The 24,430-nt window shown below is 45.4% G+C and overlaps 1 protein-coding gene across 1 annotated transcript; it reads left to right on the top strand.

Moving 5' to 3' along the window:
• The first annotated feature begins 8,741 nt into the window (after nucleotides 1–8,741).
• On the top strand, nucleotides 8,742–14,157 carry LOC119295055 (putative B3 domain-containing protein Os08g0325100). Its single transcript, XM_037573383.1, has 8 exons — nucleotides 8,742–8,844; nucleotides 9,030–9,100; nucleotides 9,258–9,372; nucleotides 10,840–11,671; nucleotides 11,784–11,971; nucleotides 12,182–12,653; nucleotides 12,789–12,967; nucleotides 13,674–14,157. The coding sequence occupies exons 3-8, from the start codon at nucleotides 9,265–9,267 to the stop codon at nucleotides 13,926–13,928; spliced, it is 2,034 nt and encodes a 677-aa protein (XP_037429280.1). The 5' UTR covers nucleotides 8,742–8,844; nucleotides 9,030–9,100; nucleotides 9,258–9,264; the 3' UTR covers nucleotides 13,929–14,157.
• The last annotated feature ends 10,273 nt before the right edge of the window (nucleotides 14,158–24,430 follow it).

Here is a 24,430-nt window from a genome sequence, read left to right on the forward strand (position 1 = left end):
TCCACTCCACCTCCGCTGAGCACCCCCCGCACCTTCCCTCGCTCCACCACCGCCGCCGACCCCCCGCACCCTCCCCAGTAATGTTTTACCAATTCACAAATGAATGCAACTAAAAATCCAAAAAACAAATTTGATTATATTTTCAAATAACAAATTTGATGATATTTTCACATAACAAATTTGATGATATTTTTTCATATTCATAAATATTTTCAAATAACAAATTTGATGATATTTTTTAAAAAATTATTACTGTTTTTATAAAAAATTATTACTGTTTCATATTCATATTCATTTTCTAAAAATTATTAGATGCAACAAAAAATAATAATAATAAATTACTTATGGCGCACCGCTGGGTGGTGCGCCATTACTGTGCAAAAAAAAGTTACTTATGGTGCACCGCTGGGTGGTGCGCCGTTGCTATCTAAAAAAAGATTTCTAATGGTGCACCGCTCGGGGGTGCGCCATTGCTATAAAAAACATACTAATGACGCACCGCTAGGGGGTGCGCCATTAGTAATCTTCACCCCTAGCTAATTCGCCCGATCCCTTCGTCCCTCCCTCGCCAGATCCACTTCCCCCCTGCCCCGACCCATGACGCCGCCGCCCCTATGTGCGCTGCTGCCCCCGCGCCCCTGCGCCCCCCACCACTGCAGCTCCTCCGCCACCCACCGGACAGCAAGCCGCCGCGGCCCCCAACCATCCCGCCGCCGACCCGCAACCATCCCACCGTTGACGGCCACACGGGGTGCAGGACGACGACCGCCGATGACCCGCAACCGTCCCGCCGCCGCCGACCCCGACCCCAACCCCTCCGGCGACCGGACGCGCCCGCCCAGGTACCAATCCTCCTTCCTCCTTCCTTCCTCTCCATCCTTCCTCCCCATTCCCTCCCTCCCTCCCCTCGACCGTGGCGACGCCGGCGTCCCTCCTGTCGGTTGTTCCGTAGTTTGGGACTTCAGTCTCTACCTCTCTCGCTCGCAGCTCTCACTCTCTCCCATCCCCCGCCGCCTCCCATCCCCTTTCCCTCGCACAGCCGGCGCCAGATTCCGGCCGCCGCATAGCATGAAGGGGCCTCTCTGGCTGATGTAGCACTTCCGCCATATGGATTCGGGCTGATGTACCCTGGCTGTGCTAGGCTTTCCGGCTGCTCCATCTCCATGGACAAGTAGCAGCTTCCTCCTCTCCAACTCCAACCCAACTGCTGCTCTTAGGGAATGAAGAATCTCTTCTCTTCTTCGTCTACTTTCTCTCTTTCTCTGACTGACCAGGAGCAGCAAGTTTTACTATTTTCCCAGAATCCCAAGTTTCATACATGTCCTGTTCCTGCATTCTAGTTTGTAGCAGCCAAATGCTACTACCGTTGCATTTCAAGTTTTCACTAATGCTATGCTGTTGTTATAACTGGTTTCATTAATGCTACGCTACACTGTAGGTGTAATTTGCCACCTATGAAAACATATCCTCTTGCATTTATATTCCTGGTACTCATTATTTCCTTGCCTAACAGGAAGGTCTGCTTCCTGCCCTGCTCCACTAGCTGCTTCGGGGAGAGACCCATCGGCGGTAATTATGTTATCCCGCTTAAATCAATTTCTTCTGAAATGTTCCAGTGTTTTGTTGAGTGTAATTTCTTTATTAACATTTACACTTTGCTCCTCCTCCTGCTACTACCCACTAGTTTCAACCTTGCTTGATGAGGGGCTTATATATTCCTGTTGCTGTGAATGTGGTAGTTTCCTTGCCCATCCTAGATGGTTAGCTCATTATATTCCGTTTGCTTTGAATATTGTTGTATATTACTTCTCTCATGCTAGAAGTCTTGCTTTTTATGTGTAAATCTTTTTGTTATGTGCAAATATTTAATATATGCATCCATGCTAGTCATTGAGTTTTGTAGTCTGTTGTGCCTTCATTGGGGTTTTCATGGATTGAACTAATGAGATTTTTTTATAAAAATCTATCTGATATCGGTAATGCCCTAGCTTATCTGCTATCTGTAATGCCCTAGATTTTTTTTATAAAACTGTAGAATATCAGATTGAAATATTGGGGAGCCTGGTTTATGAACCAGTTTCTTAGTCTGCCCTAGCTTCATTACAATTTTTATTGATTGCAATATTGGTAAGCATTGTGCTACTGTTATGAGTACCCTCTCATCAATATTGGTGAGCATTGTGCTACTTCTTGTCTCAGATTTTTTATGCTTCTGCTGTACTACTTGCTGACTGTAAGATAACTTACGTGTGGACGAGCCTAGCACAACTAGCTATTTGCATACTTGATAGTTCCTCTTCTGAATATATGAGTTAACTTTCTGAACCTATGCACACAAAACCAAGTATTTCTTAGACTTTGCACGAGTTAACTTACTAAACAAATGCTTATGGCATCAAGTATTAGCTAGAGTTCTTTGCTTAAGTTGTTCTCCATACAAGAATCTGGGCCATTTGGTTCAGTTTCTACCAGCAAGAACACATTGTGAGGGCCAGATGTGTAACATTTTTCTTATGAATATATGGTCTTCCAACGGTAACAACATTTGCAATCTAAAGGTCATCGGCCATAGCACACTCATGCATCAGGATGATGTACACCGCCTGGGTATTAATACTAAAATGGTGAATGTCGATAATGAAATATTCGAAGATATGCTGTACTTCAAGACTGGTAAATCAAGTGGGTAAATAGATGCTGCTGCTAGACTATATGTTCTGGACTATATGTTCATTGGTACTATATGTTCAGAATGAGTTAACTTGCTGTCATTTATCGAAATTCATAATGTGCTGGACTATATGTTCATTGGTACTACTTGTGATGATGCTGCTGTACTACTTGGGAATTTTGTCAACTTGTGATGCTGCTGCTATACCCCGAGAGGCCCTTGAGTTTGCCGGAATGTCGATTAACTTCCGTTCCGGCAAATTCGGGTACTCCATATGTCCTATTTTCAGCAAAGGTCATGCTGAAATTTTCCGTGAATTTTAGCATGACTTTGCTAAAAATAGGACATATGGGGTACTTGCGACTAATGCATGGGCCGGGGTATCTTAGTACTTAATTAAGTAGGATCAACTGCCCATTTATTCTTGTTGCATTAAACCATAGGTGGCAATAGAGCCAAGTGATTAGGCCCAACTTAGAATTCTCCTTTCCTTTTCTTGATAGGGTATATTATTAGAAGATACCCATATATATCAGTCAACCTAGGGTGCCTTGGCATCGATATAACCCTAAATGATGAAAACTTAACTTAGCATTTAGGGTGCCTCAGCGTAGACAAACCCTAAATTATAAAACCTTGGCTTTTAGGGTGCCTCGGTGTCGATAAAAACCTAAATGATGAAAGCTTAGGCTTTTAGGGTGCCTCGGCGTCGACAAACCCTAAATGATAAAAGCTTAGCTTTTAGGATGCCTCGGTGTCGACAAACCCTAAATGATGAGACCATGATCTTGTTCCTTGACAATAACCAACTTTTTGACCAAACTTTTTTCCTATTTAGAGCGAAACATGGCCCACAACGATGAGGCCGGCGGTTCGGGCAAGCAATTCTGGGAGCTGTCCCAAGAGATGGAGGAAGAACCTCACCGCTATGAGGATGCCGTGGAAGACACCGATCCTGACTACACAACCCCTAGTGGCGTCGGGGATGACACCACTGATGGTGCCGTCGAGGATGCCACCACTGATGATGGCAGCGCACGCACAGATGGCAGCCAACCGAAGAGTCAACGGAAGGACCGGCGCCCGAACGTGCTCGGCACCGTCAAGGAGGAATTTACTGAAGTGAACTCCGACGGGCATCCAATGGCGCCCAAAGAATTAGTCAAGGGGTACTCGGTTCAGCTCGGGTGCATTCTCTGGAGCACCGTCTCGATCAACACCGAGAACCTAAGGCATAAGGACCGAGGGAATTTGCGCAGCCTCCTCTTCACGAAGCTGCATGAACGATACAAGTTCCCCGCTGACTTTGCAAACACACGCCTCTCAGGGAATAAAGTGAACAGTGCCGCCCTCACGAGGATAAGCACGTCCCTGTCTACTTGGAGAAGCGCGGTGAAGAAAATGATTGACAAAGGTGAAAGTTATAAGAAGATCAAGGCGAAATACCCTTCGATCAGGAAAGATGACTACAAGGAGTTCAAGATCAAGTGCGAGAGCAGCGCAACCACAGAATCAAGTCAGTGGGGGGAAGAAATGCGGGAGTTGAACTTAGGGGTCCACCAAATCGGTCCCGGCAGTTACAGATTGGCGGAGCCTATATGGAACAAGGAGGACGCGGAGCGTGCCGAGCAAGGCCTACCGCCCCGCTTCGAGAAATACCATGACAAGCAAACCAAGAACTTTGTCAGGGCCCGGTACAAGGAGGACCCCGTAACAAAGGAGCTTACCACGGATCCGAAGACCAAGGCACTTGAGCTTGTTCTGGTAAGGAATACACCCCTGCGTAATTAGCTCCATATGGTTGCATTCTAATTAATGAAGCCAAATTTCTAAATGGTTCACATTCCTTACGCAGGAGACTAAAAGCAGTAGCGCGGGGTCGTCTCAGAGCTTCCCTTGGGACATCACTCTAAATAGGGCGTTGAACATAATGAAAAACAAGGATAAGCTCAGTAAGCCGTCGTCAGCTGGTCGTGTGGCCGGCAAAGGCTTGTCCACAAAATGGTCGTCATACTATACCGCTGGTGGGCGAAAGGATAAAAAGACCAGTTCGGAAAGCCAGTCGCGCGAGGTTCAAGAACTCAAGGCACAAGTGGTGCGGATTCCGGAGATTGTCCAAGAGCAAGTGCAACAACAACTGGGAACGATGCTCATCGCCATGGTGCCTACCTTGATTCAGGGGCTGATGACGTGGATTGCGGGTGGCCAACAGGGGCCGCCCCCGGTTCCCAGCTTCACGGCCAGCAACTCGCACAACACGCAGGTGGCACCATTGGTGTCTCCGGCGAAGGCGGTATTCATGTCTCCGACGCCGGCACGGGCATTGGAGCTTAATGCATCCGGGTGTACGCCGGCCGGCACCTCGCCAACAAGCGGCCCCTCCGTCAGTTGCACGCCCGCCGTTGGCGGTGCCTCGACATTAGCCGAGCTCGACGGCATCACGGTAACTAAGCCTCTCGGCCGATGACTTCATCTCCTTGCCTTTGACTGGGCATCCCTGACGCCCTACATGTTTTCGCAGGGCGCTGCCGACGATCCATGCACTCTCCTGCACTTCGTGGGCAGCGAGTTGATCGATATCGCCAAGGGCAGAATCGTTCAATCGCGCAACCCCGTGTTCCACGGTAATCCGGTGCCACCCACCGTGTAAAGGGTTGAACTGGTTCGGGTGCTGCCAGGCTGCAACGAGTTGTTACCTCTGGTTCGACCCGCTGGGGCCGACGAAGATGATGTGATGACCCTCAGTGCCTGCGTAAGCTGGCCCCTGCTTTGGCCGAAGAGCCAGATTCGTTTGGGGGCGGGGGACACCACCCCACAAACAAGACCGCCAGTCGTGCCGGCGCCAAGCCATGGCAAGACCGCCGCAATGCTACCGGACATGTCGGACATCCCTATGGCATAGGATCCGAACATGCATATGGCACAGGATCTGGACGACAACGACAACGACGACGGTACATTTACCAACGTCGATAAGTACTTTGCCGAACATGGGTACGGTGACGAATTCTGTGGGCCTCCTTCTCAAGAACCCAACCCTGAAAAAGATGACCGCGATCTAGCTGGTACCGCGGAAAAACCCAATTGCAACAGGCGTCGTCTGGCGTTCAGTTCTCAGGAGACGCCTCCAGCTGCCGCCTTCACCGAGCCTCAGATAGCCGAGGTGCGAAATATTATCAGCCCCAACACACTCAAGAAGGAGATCTGTGAGCAGAACTCGATCCCATTACATCAGATGAAGAAGAAGGGACGGAAACGAAAGAATAACAAGGGCGCCGGTGCGAGCCAGCCGGCACCAAGTACGATCCGTGCTCAGGACGGGCCACCTTCACCTAAGGATATCTCGAGGAGGGTGCATGTGGGGGTAGGGCGATGCTACTGACAAATCTGCTCAATGCTGCAACCGGTGCTATGCGGAGTCTGCATGACAGTGTTCTTTCTTTGGAGAAGCGGCGTCTCTCCCAGAATGACGTGGCATACCCGGTTTTCGTGGCCAAGGTGCCAGAGGGCAAGGGCTTTGTGGATAGCGCCATCGGGGGTACGATCGTCCTGCGGTTTGATGACATCTTCGCTATGTTTAACCTTCATCCGCCGCACTACACCTTCGTTCGGCTGTTTTCGCTGAGTATGGAGATGCGGATCATTAGAGACAAGACCCCGGACATCGGGATAGTCGACCCCTTCTACATGCGTGCCAAGATCTTGGGTAGCGCTGGGGACCGGCAAGTCGCGAGTTCACACCTCGAAGGCGTCATTCTGGCAAACCCAGATAAGGATAACTTCCTCGTGCCTTACTTTCCCGAGTAAGTCATCCCCTCACCGCCCCGTAACATATGATTTCTTAGATTTCGATCGTTCTTTTTTTTCTCTAACATTCCGTGTTTTGTGCAGTGACACACATTGCACACTCATCCTCTTAAGCCCGAAATATTCCATGGCCACGTATTTCGACCTGAACCGTGAGTCGAAGATAGACTACATAAAAATCAAGAAAGTTCTTGATGATGCTCTCCCCGGCTACGCCAGATCTGGAGGCACCTTTAAGAGGCCAGTTCGTAGGTACGGCAAGCACGTGTTCACCCACAATACGACGTTCCCCTGCGTCAAGCAGCCGCTTGGCGGTCAGAAGGATGCCTACTACGCCCTCCATCACATGCGGGCGATCGTACGGGACCATAATCACCTTCTGCTACCAAATAATCTCAAAGATTGGGCCACACGCTTGTCGGTAATCCAGGACGCGGACATCAGACAAGAATTCTTTCGCATCCAGTCAGAGTTTGCGGAAATCATCCATTAAGATGTCCTTCGTACCTCGGGGCAGTTCTACCTCAGATATCAACCGTCCAATAGTGAGATAGAAACAACGCTACAAATGCAGGCTGACAACGCCCGTGATTTCATGACCATCACGAAAGACGGCGGCTTCATCCATGCTCCGGTCCCATGAATCGAGTCGAAAGTAGTGATGCTATGTAGTTCTGAATTGTCGATTGGCTCATGTTGTAATATTAAACTTTAATGAACTTGTATGTCTCTTTGGTTTGGACAGTCGTTCAACTTATATGTAATCGATGCTATTTATTAGTAGGACCATGAATCGTGCTATTAATGTGTTGTTTTTCTTTTCCGATCCTTTTATTGCATACTTATATATTGCTTATGTATTGTCTGTAAATTGTTACTAACATTTTGTTTGGCTAGTGCATAGAGATGCCGTCGTATGTCGTGTACAAGGGTAAGGTTCCCGGAGTCTACGACGACTGGGAGGAGTGTCGGAGACAGGTTCACCGTTTCAGCGGTAACAGTTACAAAGGGTACACCACTAGGACGGAAGCGGAAGTTAGATACGCGCGCTATCTAGCGGGAGAGAGGAGGGAGCGTTGGAGGAACCGGATGAAGACCAGTTTCATCACGATTATGCTCATCGTGATGACCGCAACTCTCTTCTATGTGATGGTAGTTTAGATGATCGATATCGACTAGTAATGTGAAGACAAACTCGCTACTCGCGGTTTTGAGACTTGTAATGTTATAACTTTGTTCGGTATTTGAAATTCAGAGAATAATATGATGAATTGTATTCGGAGACTAATTTTCTATTGTATTCGATAAATCTGCTGTTTATATGTTGTGCTCTCTATATTATATGCAGTAATATGTTTTGTAACCTGTGCAAATATCAGGAAAGAAAAAAATTTCTAATATTCATACTAATGGTGCACTACTCAACACACTAATGGCGCACTGCAGAAAGGACACTAATGGCGCATCACCCACTAGTGCGCCATTAGTATGCCAAAGCACATGGGTAAATATGGCCCCCTGAGAGGCATACTAATAACACACGGTGGGCTAGTGCGCCATTAGTATACCAGATACTAATGACGCACCAGGGATGCGCCATTAGTATTTAATTCTAATGGCGTGGTGCTAGTGGTGCACCTGTAGTGCGCCATTAATAGGCAAAACAGGTGCGCCACTAGCAGGTCTTTTTCTAATAATGCATGGTGTGTCCATGGACATCCAGAGGCTCGAGGTCCGAGGTAATTCCAACCTCGCGATATACCAGATTAATGGTGATTTCGATGCTAAGAACCCAAGGTGTTAGCATAATGGGAGGCAATGAAACAGTCAGCAGATGTTTCGTCAGTTCAGTGGAAGGCAATCAAGTCCAATATCTTGATTGCAGTTCTTCATAGGTCCAGCTCCACAAGATTTGGTAGTCCATGACCATATTCTTTCACTAGCCGATGTCGATAGCGAGATGCATGTGATGAATTTGTTAATCTTATAATACTCGTCTACTGAGTGAGGTACTCTCGTAAGGATAGGATGTGTGTGCTTAATGTTTCTCAAAATAAAACATGGATAGTTATTCTATTGACAATTCCGCGAATAACGAGATAGCTCTAGTGAGCGGTGACACGGTCAATCAATCTCTACCAACTCCGTGGTCTGGGTAATATATCGGCGCACCGAACTACCCCATAGTCGCCAACAATTACCGCGATCCGCCACGTGCTGGCAGGCAGTCAAGTAACCGTGGTTCCGGTGGTTGGCGCGAGAGCCAAAGGCACTCACTCATTCCATCGCCTCTTCTCTCCGCCCACCCAAGGTTCAGCAGGAGGGAGCCAAGTGTCCTTCCGCGCCGCGCCGCCCCGCGTCCACAGGTCTCTCCGCTTCTCGTCATCCCCGCTGAGATTCTCTCCCCCTCTTCCCTTGCCCATCGGCAGCTCCTAGGCTAGCACTGTTGAGTGAGTTCCAGCAGCATCCGGGGTCGAGCTCCACACATTCTCGCAGAATGCGCGGCCACTCGACGACACCCGCCACTCACGATGTTTTTCTGTTGATCTAGGATCGGCGAACGTCCCGAGGTTCCCGTTGGCCAGGCCCAGGATCTCAGGCTCGCCCGTCGACTCGCTCAAGGTAAGCCCCCCCTCCGATCCGGTTTCGTTGGATTGGAGACGGGATACCCCCAAATGCGGAGATTTATCTAATCATACTCAACGGGTTGTCATTTCTCTTGTCCCAGTACAAATCTTGCAGCTGATGGTTTTTCTTTGACTGTGCAATGCATGTCCAGTGGAAAGATGGGGTGCGAAAGATGCGAGCGGAGGGATGAACTCGACTACTGCAATCTGGATGACCGGGAAAAATACTTCCTGATGTTTATTGTCGATGACTGTGGTCAGGAGATGGTAAATCACATTCAACCATACTACTTCAGATTCTTGTACCCCCTTCGTCCCAAAATAAGTGTATCAACTTTGTGCTAACTTAACTTTATGGTTTATCAGATTTTTCCGTCACATTCTATTGTACGATGACAACTAGGTGGATTACTTGCTTGATGTAGCACAGGCACCCACCTCTGTTTTTAGTCCTAGACTCCTAGCCACCCATCGGTCAAGGGTAAATTTGACCATACATGCTTACTACATATGGTTAGTTATTAGCTGACTAAAAAAAGGAAGACTTTCGTGCAAAGAGAAAAGGAACATTTTGATTTGTATTTAATTGTTCCTTTCCAATTAATAATTTCTCAGTTTCACCTATATTAACACTGAAGAGATAAATTTCCTCTACCTCTTCGTATGACATGGATACAGTTTGCAAGAATTATACCTACATGCATGTTCTTCTAGAGCATTTAAATAACAAAATGTACTTTTGTGCTCCAAATTAGCCCATATTAACAATAGATCGGAAGGTGAATACTTTCCTTATTTATTATGATATTTTCTCAACCGTTTTACTTCCACCTCATTCATCGATTGTTCAGCTTTTATTTTGATTGTGCAAGTTCTACACCTTTTATCGCATTTCAATAATTTCGAGAATAAAAAATTCAGACTTGTACATTTGGAATACTCTGTGCACTTGCAAAAACTTTATGTAATGATATGCATGAGAACTATTCTGGTCGAAAACATATGCGTGAGAAACTAATGGCTTATAGTAAAGTTGGCGTGCCCTTAGAATCTACGAGATAATGATGATCTCTATGATTGGATAATGAAAAACTAATGGCTCACTGTAAAAGTGGTGCCAATGCAGTTTCTCATGGGAATAAGTTTGATATGCTCTGTACACTACTGCATATGCCAGTGTAAACTAAGATGTGAATTGTATCCAAGTGATGCATGTTCTTGAAAAAAAATCCAAGTGATGCAATACTTCAGAAATTTGGATATATATTCTGCTCATGTTTGTTCTTGTAAAAGTTAATTTCAGTTTTAGCATTGAAAGATCTTCATAACTGAGATTTAACCTAGGGGTGAGAGTACAGATTGAGTATCGGTTGTGTTACCATGCGATCTTTCTATGTTATGGATTGTATTCTTTGTTTGATCAATTACCTTGGAAGCTGAAACTCCATATAGTACTGTACTATTGTAGGGATATGAACATACTGTGAAAGTATGCATTACCTCTGCAACATTTTTTCAGGAACCAAAATGATTAGCGTGATAGAATAAACACTAAATGCCCGGAGAGTGAAGGTAGAGAATTAAGCTAGCACCTTTTCTGTCGTCATGTTCTCAAGAGAGATATCTATTATCTTATTTACGCCATACTTGCTCGTTGACTCGTTGTTTACTGACCTCACAAGAACCATGCTCTTAAAGTTTGAACTGTATTATTAATCCTGATTCTTTCTGCAGATCGTCCCAGATGAATTTCTGAGACGTTTCAGGGGTGAGATCCCAAGGGAGATCAAGCTAGAAACACGAAATGGTCACAGTTACACCATTGGAGTTGCCAAGTATCCAGATAAACTAGTTCTTCAAGCGGGATGGGGGCTATTCGTCAAAACCTATGATCTACGTATGGACGACTGTGTGGTATTCAGATACAAAGGAAACTCTCAGTTTGGTGTCATAGTTTTTGATCGATTTGGCCGCGAGAAAGCATTCTCTGTTATTACAGACAATGCTCCTCCTGTACAGGAAAGTCACAACAGGGGCACTGAAAATGTGGACCGTTCTCATGGTCATTCTCAGCCCATGGAAGTGCAATCGCCTATTGCAACTGCCAACCATTCTGACGGGCGTCCTCAGCCCATGCGAATGCAACCACCTACTGAAAATGCAAACCCTTCTCATGCGCATCCTCAGCCCATGCGAATGCAACCACCTACTGAAAATTTGGATGACCCTGTTGGTTTTAGTCGGCCCATGGAAATGCAGCCGCCTACTGAAAATGTGGACCATTTGTTTGGCCATAGTCAGCCTATGCAAATGCAACCATCTACTGAGGCTGTGGATCATTTTGCGCAAATGCAACCATCTACCGAGGCTGTGGATCATTCTAATAGTCATGCTCAGACCATGCGAATGCAACCATCTAGCGAGGTCGTGGATCATTCTAATGATCATGCTCAGACCATGCAAATGCAACTGTTTTGTAGACCTACCAAGCTGAGACAAACAAAGCTTCAATGGGATTACTCGAGCAAGGGCAACAAGACAGCAACGAGTCCTTCAGATACTCCCAGTGAGTTATTTCTTGCAATTTTTTATTATAGAGATACAATTCCATTCCAATCAAACTTGATGTTTCCATATTTTATTGACATATTGATTAGTTATTTTCATTTTGTGCATAGGAGATTCTTTGTCCTCAGAACATGATATTGAAGGTTGTGCTTCACCTAGATACACGCTCACATATAACAGCAGTCTAAATACAGTGCAGAAGGAGGAAATTGAAGAGAAGGTCAAATCTATTCATAAGGACAATCCAATCTTTGTTGCTGTGATGAGGAGGTTCAATGTTACGGGAACCTGCACTTTAGTGAGTGTTGAATTTTTACTGTTGAAGGAGCATTCTTCTAGAACTGCGCATCAAGCTTATTAAACCATAGTTTTCTGTTGAAAGTACTGTTTTGAATGCTTTCACTCATTAACCCTTCCATGACTAAACTTGCAGATCCTATACTTCCTAGTATTTTGCACTTTACTTGAATGCCATTATCTAATTATCTTCCCCCAATTATGTCACTAGACTTTCTCCAAGAAATATGTTCAGACGCATGTGGGTGATAAGGAGCGAAGGGTATGTCTTCAGCGATTTGGGAAGAGGTGGGATGTGCAATTTAGCAGTAGCCGTGAAGTCAAAAGGATTGTTAGTGGCTGGCGGAAGTTTGTGAAAGACAATGATGTAGAGACCGGTGATATCTGCATCTTTGAATTGTTGAAGATTGATGAGATGTGCACAATGGAAGTCCATATCATCCATGCGAAGGATTTTGATAGACCCTCCCAAATTGGTGGGTGGAGTGTCGAAGGACGGTGTAAAGAAGCTACTACTAAAACTGTGGAACCTTCTCATTCTCGTCCTCAGCTCGTGCAAATGCAATTATGTAATGCAAGTGTAGAGGATTCTTATTCTCTTCCTCAGCCCATGGAAATGCAATCACCCTCAACGGAAAGAAAGATACGAGTTGAAACGGTTAACTCGAGTCCGGGCAACGAGGGTACGACGAGTTCTTCCTTCTCTGATTCATGCAGTTCATGTTACTAGAGACACAGTCGTTCCTTCCAAATCATATGTGGCATCGTCATCTTCCACAGCTATATTGAATAGTTGTTTTGTTCTTTTCTTCGTGCAGGAGATTCTTCGATGTCAGAGGATGGTGTCACTTTGACTGGTTGCATCGGTGTGCATTTGAGGCGCATACCTTTAGTTCAGAAGAAGGTAGTGAAGCAGAAGGTCGACCTTATTGGTTCTGAAATTCCCATCTATGTGCTCGTGATGCAGAAGACCAATGTTACAGGAAGATTCACTCTGGTGAGATCCATATTTTCTCATATAATTTCCTTCGAAGCAAATATTTTATTCTTCTGTGCATAATCTGCTAGTGCTACGGTGCATTTGTTATGTTATTTTTTTCCGAGAACTTGGAAGTTTTTTGTTTTCTTTAGAGAACTAGGTAGTGCATTTGTTATGTGGGGTGATCGCAATACCATCGCAGGCCCTTGGCCCAAGCCCACCAGAAGAGGTGCCGCTAGTGCTACTTAGGAGCAGGCAGGCCCTTGGCCCAAGCCCACCAGAAGAGGTGCCGCTAGTGCTACTTAGGAGCAGGCGGCAGTCTCTGCCTAGTTGTGTAACCATGTTAGGTTTGCTATTTCCTTTTAGAGATTAGATTAGATATATTTCCATTTTGTTAGGTTTCATCTAATAAGAGTCTTGTACATTTCCTCTAAAAAGAGTCTTGTAAATAGCTATATGATGCCACCGCCAGACCCTAATTCATTAGTATCAATCAAGCAACAATGTATCGATCGATCCAATGTTCATACCAACATATGCCTTGTTGAACTTTTGCTCACAGATAAAAACACTATTGTGAATGCTGTAGATTCATAACCTGTAGTTGATTATTTCACTTCCTTTTTCCTTTGACAACTTGACTAGGAGTAATAATTTTCACTTTCCTGATTTGCTTGAATGCCATCATCTGACATTCTTCTTTTCCCTGTCTGTAACCAACCAGAGCATCTCCAAGAAATATGTTCGCAGACATCTGGGGGACGAGGTGCGAAGCATCTGGCTGGAGCGAGATGGGGAGAGGTGTCAAGTGACGCTGGGACGCAAGCCTCAGAACAACAGGGTTGTGGGTGGATGGATAAAGTTTGCCAAGGAGAACGGGCTGCGGGTGGGCGATGTCTGCCTCCTCGAGCGGCTGAGGCACTGCAAGGAGTGCACGATGAAGGTCCACATCGTCCGCCGCGTAAAGCGTGCCGGTTGATCAACGGGAGTGTTCATCTGTTTCCACCGATCCTTTGCATCGTCGTTAAGACTTTAACAAGGTGTTGTTTACTCAGTTTAGTCAGTTCGTTGGAGGTCCTTGTTGGTTTGTTAGGGGTCGCATAATGGCGCAGGTGTTTGCTTGAACAGACTTCCGTGGTTTGAACCAGTAACGCCGGCGAGTCGCGGTGATGAATTTCAGTTGAGTGGACCTAGTTTGTGGAACAGCAGATGTGCAGGTTTGTTCAAGTCGTTGATAACGAGGTCGCATATGTGTGTGTGGGCTGTGTTTTGGATCTTCAACGCTGGCCGGCCCCTTCCGTTTGTTATTTTCTTTTATTTATTACCTTTTCATTTTGGCTGGGATGAGATTCCTCTTTTGTATTTTCCTTGGTATCTTCAGTTTAAATTTTCTTTGCATAGTTTACACCAACGAGCTGCAGGTTGAGTGTAGGTGTTTCCTGGTAAAAGCTTGGAAGAATTGAGAGAACTACAGGTTGAGTGTAGGTGTAGGTTGCTCTGAGCGGCATGTGCTTCGTGGGGCTGGCTTGCTCGCATCAGGCTGGGTCCGGCTGACGGTGTCATCCGCCTTTTACAGGCTTCTTCCAAACTTTCTAAACACCCCCCTCCCTGATTTCAATGGGGAGGGGCCCGTGCCTCTACTAATAACCAATTAAAGACTGCCACAACACCCTGTAATCCCCTCACCCCTGTAGCACCCTGTACGTGTAGCAAAGCTCCTTGCCCGGCTGTGCGTCGGGTCGGGTGAGGCAGCTGGTTGGCCTCTCAGTCGCATGCGTCTGTTCGGTTCCCGTGCCCGGATGTGCCCAGGTGTGCCGGCCTCCCTCCATGCGCGCCGCCTTGCACGTTTGAGGCTGGTCATAGTGGGGAGTAACTTAGACTAGTAACATACATATGTTACTAGTCTATGTTACTACCTTCATAGTGGGTAGTGTCATAGGTGTGGTAACATAGTTGCCTTCATTTATTACTTTGTAGACTCATTATGCATTGGAAATCGCTATGTGATGGTAACATATTATGTTACTCTATTTGCCTCTTTCCTCATTAACTACTTGCCACATCATCATTTTTGCTTATGTGGCATCTATGTTACTACCTATGTTACTCCCACTATGACCAGCCTGAGAGGCGTTTGCCAGGGCTCTTTGCCCACCCGCGCACGAGAAGCTTACATGGCGCCGGCTCGGTTTGTGACCGTTGGGGCTGCCGTCGGGTGGGCCCTTGGAGTGTGGTCTGTCGGTTTTTTGGTGTATTTTTTTTTGAAAAGGAGAAATACCCTCGGCCTCTGCATCAATCGATGCATGCAGCCATATTATTAAATAAAAACATAACAAGGTTATAAGGTCCGAAGATGCTCATAAACTGAGCAGTAGTCGTAAGTAAATAAATCTGAAAGCGCCACATCGGGTGATACAGAACTGAAAAAGTGCCACATCCGGTGATATAAAAAAAGCTAAGATGCCTATACACCTAGCCTATTATTAGCTCGCTATTCAAATCGGCCGAAAATAGCCCGTGCTACAGTCTTCCAACGGTTGCACCCAATAACCAATAGCTCTCTGAACTCCAGTAAGGACCATATACGGATCCAAGTTGTAGCTCTGTAGATAGCATGCAAAAAATTGGTGAATTGTATCCCATTAAAATCATATCATTTCTAGTGTTTCATATAGTCCAAAACAATGCACATACTCCTATCCGAATATGTTTAGCTAAGTATACGTCCACTCCATTAAGCCACGTCGCAAATAACGTGTTTATGCTCCTTGGAGGTTGAATGTTATAGGCTATATGAATTGATTGTCATAATAATTGTGCAAGAGGATATTCGAGAAAGAGGTGTTTAATCGTTTCATTTTGATCACACAAACAACACCTAGAGTTACCAACCCAATTCCCTTTTGCCAAGTTATCTTTGGTTAGAATAACCTCTTTATGGACAAACCACATAAATATTTTAATACAAAGCAGAACTTTAATCTTTCAAATGTGCAATGACCTCGACAATGGCCCAGAGTCAATTAGTTCCGAATACATGGATTTCACTGAGAAGATTCCATTCGTGGTTAACTCCCAGCGAATTGTATCCGCCTGATCAGATAGGTGGACCCCCATCAATCTATGAACCAGGTGCAACCAAGCATTCCAACGTTCCCCTACTAGGGATCTCCTAAATTGGATATTAAGTGGTATCGAATTTAATACTGTGGCAACATAATCCTCCTTACGTTGCACAATACTATATAAGCATGAATATTGCAAAGCCAAAGGCATCTCCCCTAACCATGTATCCTCCCAAAATCGAGTAGTATTACCATTACCAATTAGGAATTTCACTCGTTGGAAGAAAGTTGCTTTCGTCCTCATTAATCCCTTCCAGAATGGTGAGTCCGTTGGCCTAGCGATGACTTGGGACAAAGTCTTAAGAGTGTAAATATTTATTCCGCAAGATTTGTATCCACATACCCTTGGTCTCAGTAGATATTTTGTATAACCACTTGCTAAGCAGACATCTATTTTTGACCTCTAAATTTTCAATCCCTAACCCGCCCAGGTCTTTTGGTCTACAAATAATATCCCATCTAGCCAATCTGTACTTCTTCTTGGCCTCATCACTTCGCCAAAAGAATCGGGATCTATAAAAGTCAAGTCTTTTTCGTACCCCTACCGGTACCTCAAAGAAGAACATCGGCAGGCTCGTCAAAATTGAATTTATCAAAACCAACCAACCTCCGTATGACATGAGCTTGCCATTCTAGCAGCTCAGTTTCTTTTCAAATCGATCTTCTATACATTTCCATTCCTTGTTCATTAAACATCTATAATGAATTGGGATCCCTAGATTACTAAAAGGTAAGGATCCCATTTCACAACCGAATAAATTTCTATAATCACGTTGTTCCTCTTTGGCTCTCCGAAAACAGAACAATTTGCTTTTATTGAAGTTGATTTTGAGCCCAGATAGTTGCTCAAAAAGACAGAATACAAGCTTCATATTCCTAGCTCTTGCACGATTATGTTCCACGAACATAATAGTGTCATTTGTGTATTGTAGGAAGGAGACTCCCCCCTCTACAAGGTGGGGGACGAGTCTTCCTACTTGGCCACTCTCTTTGGCCCGGCCAATTAGGATTGCCAACATATCCGCTACAATGTTAAACAGCATTGGAGACATGAAATCTCCCTGTTGTAACCCCTTACGTGTCTGATTTTTTTTTTCATGTATCGTCATTGACTTTTATTCTGACACTACCTTTCTGTATGAATGAATCCACCTGAGATCTCCAAGACTCATTGAACCCCTTCATACGTAAGGCTTGCTGCAAAAAGGATCATTTGACCTTATCATATGCTTTTTCAAAATCCACTTTGAAGATAACACCATCTAATTTCTTTGTATGGATTTCATGCAGTGTTTCACGTAAGACCACAACCCCTTCATGGATGTGTCGTCCTGGCATGAAAGCGGTTTGTGTTGGTTGCACAACCGAATGGGCTATCTGTGTCAACCTGTTCGTGCAAACCTTTGTAAAAATCTTAAAGCTTACATTGAGAAGACATATCGATCTGAATTGCTCAATGCGAATAGCCTCAACCCTCTTTGGCAACAATGTTATTGTTCCAAAATTGAGTTGAAAGAGGTTTAAATGGCCATCAAACAAATCAAGAAACATAGGCATAAGATCTCCCTTTATGATATGCCAGCATTTTTGATAAAATTCCACCGGGAACCCATCCGGCCCAGGGGCTTTATTATGCTTCATTTGCGTTATTGCATCAAACACCTCTTTCTTAGTGAACAGAGCAGACAACAACTCATTCTCTTCTAAGTTAAGCTGAGGTATGTCCCCGATCGAACTCTCATCTAGAGCTACAAAACTTTCTTCTAGTGCTCCAAAAAGCTTCTTATAATATCCAGAGATGTACAATTTTAGGTTCTCGTATCCTACAATTGTACCCACATCTTGTTCGAGCTATATTATCTATGTTTCCCATTAGCTATCATGTGAAAATAAATTGTGTATTATCATCTCCTTGGACAATCTTAGACCCATTTGCTCTAAGCGCCCATTTCATTCCTCCTCTCTCATAAGGGCTTATAACTTCTTCTCGGCCTCATTCTTAATATCTCGCTCCGACATATTAAGAAGGGTGGATTCCGCTTTCACACCAAGTTCATTAATAATTTGTTTTAACCTCTCCTTTTCAACTTTGTAAATACCACTTTGGTTTTTGGCGCATCCCCTCAAGAATTGGCGCTAATGTCTAATTTTGTTTTTCCATATTTCCACATGAGAAGTCACACCAGACTCCCTGGCCCATTCTGTGGCAATAAGATTTAGGAAGTCCTCCCTCTCGAACTATCCTAGTTCGAAAGAGAACATATTTCTGTTGGCTACATGGGCCAATTCCTCGGAATCAACCAGCAATGGGGAATGGTCCGAAATGGCCCTCTGTAGAGCACGAACCGTTACTAGTGAAAATTTCTGTTCCCACTCAACACTAGTAAGGACCCTGTCCAATTTCTCATAGGTAGGAATTGGTAAGGAATTAGCCCACGTGAATTGTCTACCAGAGAGTTCAAGCTCCCTCAAGTCGAGACTCTTAATGATCATATTGAACATGAATGACCACCTTCTATTGAAATTTTCATTATTTTTCTCATCTTGTCTTCTAATGATGTTGAAATCTCCTCCAACCATAATGGGCAGCCTTTCATCCCCACAAATTCTCACTAAATCAGCAAGGAAGTCAGGCTTAGGTTCTGGCTGCGCCGCACCATATACGGCCACCAAAGCCCATCTGAAGCCATCAATTTTCGATCTCACTCAAAATTTGACAGCAAATTCACCGTGAACCACATTTAGCACTTCTAAAGTTTCACACTTCACCCCAAGTAGGATCCCTCCGGATCGCCCCCTTGGAGGAAGACAGTGCCAATCAAAATCAACCCCCCTGCAATGGTGTTGAGATAACCCGAGCTTAGTAAGCCCACACATAGTAAGGTGCCCGGGATTATACACCAGAAAACCTTACTAAGCCTACACATAGGGATCCTAGCACAGAGCCTGACCTGAGAGCACTCATAGCCACCACACCAGTTTCTCTCTCTAGGCATCAGCCAGCCCCATGCCCCCACACCACCACCATCACACGCGCCGACGTCGCCTGAGCTGAGCGCAACCTCTGGCCGGCCGCCACCCCACGCCCCCACGGCGTTCCGCTCACCGCCCCTGCCGGAATGGCCTGATCTCCCGCCCAGCACCCTCCAGACTCCAGCTGCTCCAGGCTCCATTGCTCAGCGAACTCCTCCACAATCCTCGTCGCCTAGAGTAGAAAATAGACCACACCCTCGCTGCTGATGCCTTGACATATCGCTCTAGCTGCCTTCAGTGGCGGAGCTTCATGAGGGCCAAAGGGGACCATTGCCCCCTACTCTAGGAAAACTGTTACGTGTGCCTCTAATTATTAGGTTTGAATATCCAAGATTTCTCAAGAGTCATGCATAACTTATCTTCTTTGTCCCCTCAACTATGACTAGCGCACCACCCAGGTGCCTACCTACTGATCTGGATTGATTTTGTTGTCAATTGGTTGAACTGAGCTTAAATTGGTGCATTTTATCATCATTCATATGTAGAAATAGGAGATTGTGTGGGATGGGGAAAGGGTTCTGGTTCCGCGTCGGCGAGTCCGTCGCTAGCTCTCTAGGCAGCTGGTGTGTCCTTGCTGTTGCTCAAGTCTTCTGCTGCGGTTTTCGAGCTTGCAGAGCGTCTGTTTCCTTTCTTTTAGTTTGCTTGTTTGTATGGTGTAAGCTAGCTATGTTCTAGGTACCTTGTATCTTTCACCCTTTGGTCTTTTCTTTCTATTTCAGTTTGGTGTTGATGTTAGCTGTAATCCTAGCCGGTTCGTTAATTCAAAGCCGGGTTTGCGTCAAGCCTTCTGTCTAAAAAAAGATTGAGATTGTGGAGCGAGAGTAATGTAGGGTTCAGGAAGAAAATGGAGTATTAATTACAAGGTCGCTCAATAAGATTCAAGATGAGTATCTTGCCAATGATTTGTTACTTAACATAGAGCATAAAATTCAATAAGAAGTGACTGATGCCTACTGAAGTAATATTGGGTTCAAGATTTGAAAATTTGGTGCTAGCTCTTATGTAGAATTGTGCTCTAGACTAGAGGTGTAGTAGGATCTCTGCTATTGCTCTCTCTTCCTGACGCGACTACTTACCACTGATATTTGGTTGTTTTGGGGTTTCTCACAATGGATTTCCGGCAGCTGGAGGTCGTCATCTTGGCTATCATGTTGCTGCTTGCCGTTCAGGGGCCGTCTGCTATTGCGGCCGACACCCCCACTGTCCTGAAGCTGGAGCGGCACAACACAATGCCCGGTGGAGTTGTCGAGCTCCCTGTGAACGGTACGGGACAATACATGTTCCACGCGTAAGTTTTCTGACTCCTCCTTTGTTTTCAAATTAATCCAGGACGTGCATAAGGCTAGAAACCTTGCATCACAAGTACCTATAGTCCCTGTGGTTTCCATTTCCCCGAGAGATTCAAACGACCAACATAGCGAAATTTGGAAGCAACGTAAGCTGATCATGGCAAGATCTCATTGGTCCACTAATTGAAGGTAGACTTACATTATGCCGACATAAGAATTCTCATTGCCATGTTATAACATTGTGCTTGTAAGAATTGCGGCTTTATTACGCACATGCAAGAAAGTCACGTCGTAATAAGGCTTAATGTTCCTACAAAGTCATGCCACGACCTATCTGCATCTCTGAATTGTTGAAGATTGATGAGATGTGCACAATGGAAGTCCATATCATCCATGCAAAGGATTCTGATAGACCTGCCCAAATTGGTGGGCGGGGTGTCGAAGGACGGTGTAAAGAAGCTACTACTAAAATTGTGGAACCTTCTCATTCTCGTCCTCAGCTCGTGAAAATGCAATTACGTAATGCAAGTGTAGAGGATTCTTATTCTAGTCCTCGGCCCATGGAAATGCAATCACCCTCAACGGAAAGACATATACGAGTTGAAACGGTTAACTCGAGTCCGGGCAACGAGGGTATGCCGAGTTCTTACTTCTCTGGTTCATTCAGTTCATGTTACTAGAGACACAGTCGTTCCTTTCAAATCATATGTGGTATCGTCATCTTCCACAGCTATATTGAATAGTTGTTTTGTTCTTTTCTTCGTGCAGGAGATTCTTCGACGCCAGAGGATAGTGTCACTTTGACTGGTTGCATCGGTGTGCATTTGGGGCGCATACCTTTAATTCAGAAGAAGGTCGTGAAGCAGAAGGTCGACCTTATTGGTTCTGAAATTCCTATCTGTGTGCTCGTGATGCAGAAGACCAATGTTACAGGAAGATGCGCTCTAGTGAGATCCATATTTTCTTATATATTTTCCTTCGAAGCAAATATTTTATTCTTCTGTGCATAATCTGCTAGTGCTACAGTAGTGCATTTCTTATGGTTTTTTTAGAACTAGGTAGTGCATTTGTTGCTATGTGGGGGTGATCGCATACCATCACAGGCCACTAGCCCAAAGCCACAAGAGGTGTCGCGCTGAGGCTATTTAGGAGCAGCCTCTGCCTAGTGATGTAACCATGTTAGGTTTGCTATTTCCTTCTGGAGTTTAGATATATATTTTCATTTTGGTAGGTTTCTAAGCCCCCAAGTCGATGCTTTTCATCTAATAAGAGTCTTGCACATAGCTATATGATGCCATCCTAGACCCTAATTCATTATCAACCAAGCAACAATGTACCTCTTACCAGTCTATTCTCCTATCCTGAGAATCGACGCTCCGGGCTGCGGTGGCTACAAACACTATTGTGAATGCTGCAGATTCATAACCTTTAGTTGATTATTTCACTTCCTTTGACAACTTGACTAGGAGTAATAATTTTCACATCCTGATTTGCTTGAACACCATCATCTGACATTCTTCTTTTCCCTGTGTGTAACCAACAAGAGCATCTCCAAGAGATATGTCCGCAGATATCTAGGGGACGAGGTGCGAAGCATCTGGCTGGAGCGAGACGGGGAGAGGTGCCAAGTGACGCTGGGACGCGGGCCTCAGAACAACAGGGTTGTGGGTGGATGGGTAAAGTTCGCCAAGGAGGACGGGCTGCGGACGGGCGATGTCTGCCTCCTCGAGCGGCTGAGGCACTGCAAGGAGTGCACAATGAAGGTCCACATCATCCGCCGCGTAAAGCGTGCCGGTTGATCAACAGTGTTCATTCTGTTTCCACCGATCCTTTGCATCGTCGTCGTTAAGACTTTAAGAAGGTGTTTGCCGGAACAGAGTTCTGAGATTTGAACCGGTAACGCCGGCGAGTCGCGGTGATGGATTTCAGTTGAGTGGACCTAGTTTGTGGAACAGCAGATGTGCAGGTTTGTTCAAGTCGTTGAGAACGAGCTCGCATGTGTTGTCTGGGTTGTGCTTTGGATCTTCGATGCTGGCCGGCCCCTACCGTTTGTTATTTTATTTTATTTATTACCTTCTCATTTTGCCTGGGATGGGATTCATCGATCCTTTGCATTTTCCTTGGTTTCTTAGTTTTAATTTCCTTTGCATAGTTTACACAAACGAGCTACAGGTTGAGTGTAGATGTTCCCTGGTAAAAGCTTGGAAGAATTGAGAGAAGGACTACAGGTTGCTCTGAGCGACATGTGCTTCGTTGGGCTGGCTTGCTCGCGTGCCAGGGCCGGGTTGCGTCGGTAGCGCGAGCCTCGTGCGTGTAGTTTGCCCGGCTGTTCGTCGTGTCGGGTGCGGCGGCTGGTCGGCCTCTCGTCGCATGCGTCTGTTCGGTTCCCGTGCCCAGCTGCGCCCAGGTGTGCCGGCCTTCCTCCACGCGCGCCGCCTTGCGTGTTGGCGTTCACCAGGGCTCTTTGCCCACCCGGCCACGAGGAGCTTACATGGCGCTGGTTCGGTTTGTGACCGTTGGTGCTGCCGTCGGGTGGGCCCTTGGGGTGTGGTCTGTCCGTTTTCTAAAAAGAAAGAATATCTTCGGCCTCTACATCAATCGATGCGTACAGCCATATTATTGAATAAAAATGTAACAAGGTCATAAGGTTCAGAGATGATCATAAACTAAGCAGTAGTCAAAAGTAAATAAATCTGAAAAGCGCCACACCCGCCAATATAAACATAAGCTATGATGCCTACACACCTAGCCTACTATTAGCTCACCATCCAAATCGGCCGAAGATAGCATGTGCTACCGTGAACCAACGGTTGCACGTAATAATAAAGTTTATACTGAAGGAAATATGCCCTAGAGGCAATAATAAAGTTATTATTTATTTCCTCATATCATGATAAATGTTTATTATTCATGCTAGAATTGTATTAAACGGAAACATGATACATGTGTGAATACATAGACAAACATATAGTCACTAGTATGCCTCTACTTGACTAGCTCATTAATCAAAGATGGTTATGTTTCCTAACCATAGACATGTGTTGTCATTTGATTAATGGGATCACATCATTAGAAGAATGATGTGATTGACATGACCCATTCCGTTAGCCTAGCACTTGATCGTTTAGTATATTGCTATTGCTTTCTTCATGACTTATACAATTTCCTGTAACTATGAGAATTATGCAACTCCCGTTTACCGGAGGAACACTTTGGGTACTACCAAACGTCACAACGTAACTGGGTGATTATAAAGGAGTACTACAGGTGTCTCCGAAGGTACATGTTGAGTTGGCGTATTTCGAGATTAGGTTTTGTCACTCCGATTGTCGGAGATGTATCTCTGGGCCCTCTCGGTAATGCACATCATTATAAGCCTTGCAAGCAATGTGACCAAATGAGTTGGTTACGGGATGATGCATTACGGAACGAGTAAAGAGACTTGCCGGTAACGAGATTGAACTAGGTATTGGATACCAACGATCAAATCTCGGGCAAGTAACATACCGATGACAAAGGGAACAACGTATGTTGTTATGCGGTTTGACCGATAAAGATCTTCGTAGAATATGTAGGAACCAATATGGGCATCCAGGTTCCGCTATTGGTTATTGACCGAGAATAGTTCTAGGTCATGTCTACATAGTTCTCGAACCCGTAGGGTCCGCACGCTTAACGTTACGATGACAGTTTTATTATGAGTTTATAAGTTTTGATGTACCGAAGTTTGTTCGGAGTCCCGGATGTGATCACGGACGTAACGAGGAGTCTCGAAATGGTCGAGACATAAAGATCGATATATTGGAAGCCTATATTTGGACATCGGAATCGTTCCGAGTGAAATCGGCATTTTACCGGAGTACCGGGAGGTTACCGGAACCCCCCCGGGGGTTATTGGGCCTACATGGGCCTCGAGGGAGAAGAGGGAAGGAGGCAGGAGGGGGCCGCGCGCCCCTCCCCTTCCTAGTCCGAATAGGACAAGGGAAGGGGGACGGCGCCCCCCTTTCCTTCCCCTCTTCCTCCTTTCCCCCCCT

Source organism: Triticum dicoccoides, chromosome 4B (genome assembly GCF_002162155.2).
Source record: "Triticum dicoccoides isolate Atlit2015 ecotype Zavitan chromosome 4B, WEW_v2.0, whole genome shotgun sequence".
In the NCBI taxonomy this organism is placed as follows: Eukaryota; Viridiplantae; Streptophyta; class Magnoliopsida; order Poales; family Poaceae; genus Triticum; species Triticum dicoccoides.

Excerpts from the sequence above, each read along its gene's own strand:
- LOC119295055 (XM_037573383.1), top strand. The coding sequence starts at position 9,265 with ATGGGGTGCGAAAGATGCGAGCGGAGGGATGAACTCGACTACTGCAAT. Across the intron at positions 11,672-11,783 it reads GAGTCCTTCAGATACTCCCA|GAGATTCTTTGTCCTCAGAA; the intron begins GTGAGTTATTTC and ends TTTTGTGCATAG. Across the intron at positions 12,968-13,673 it reads TTACAGGAAGATTCACTCTG|AGCATCTCCAAGAAATATGT; the intron begins GTGAGATCCATA and ends GTAACCAACCAG.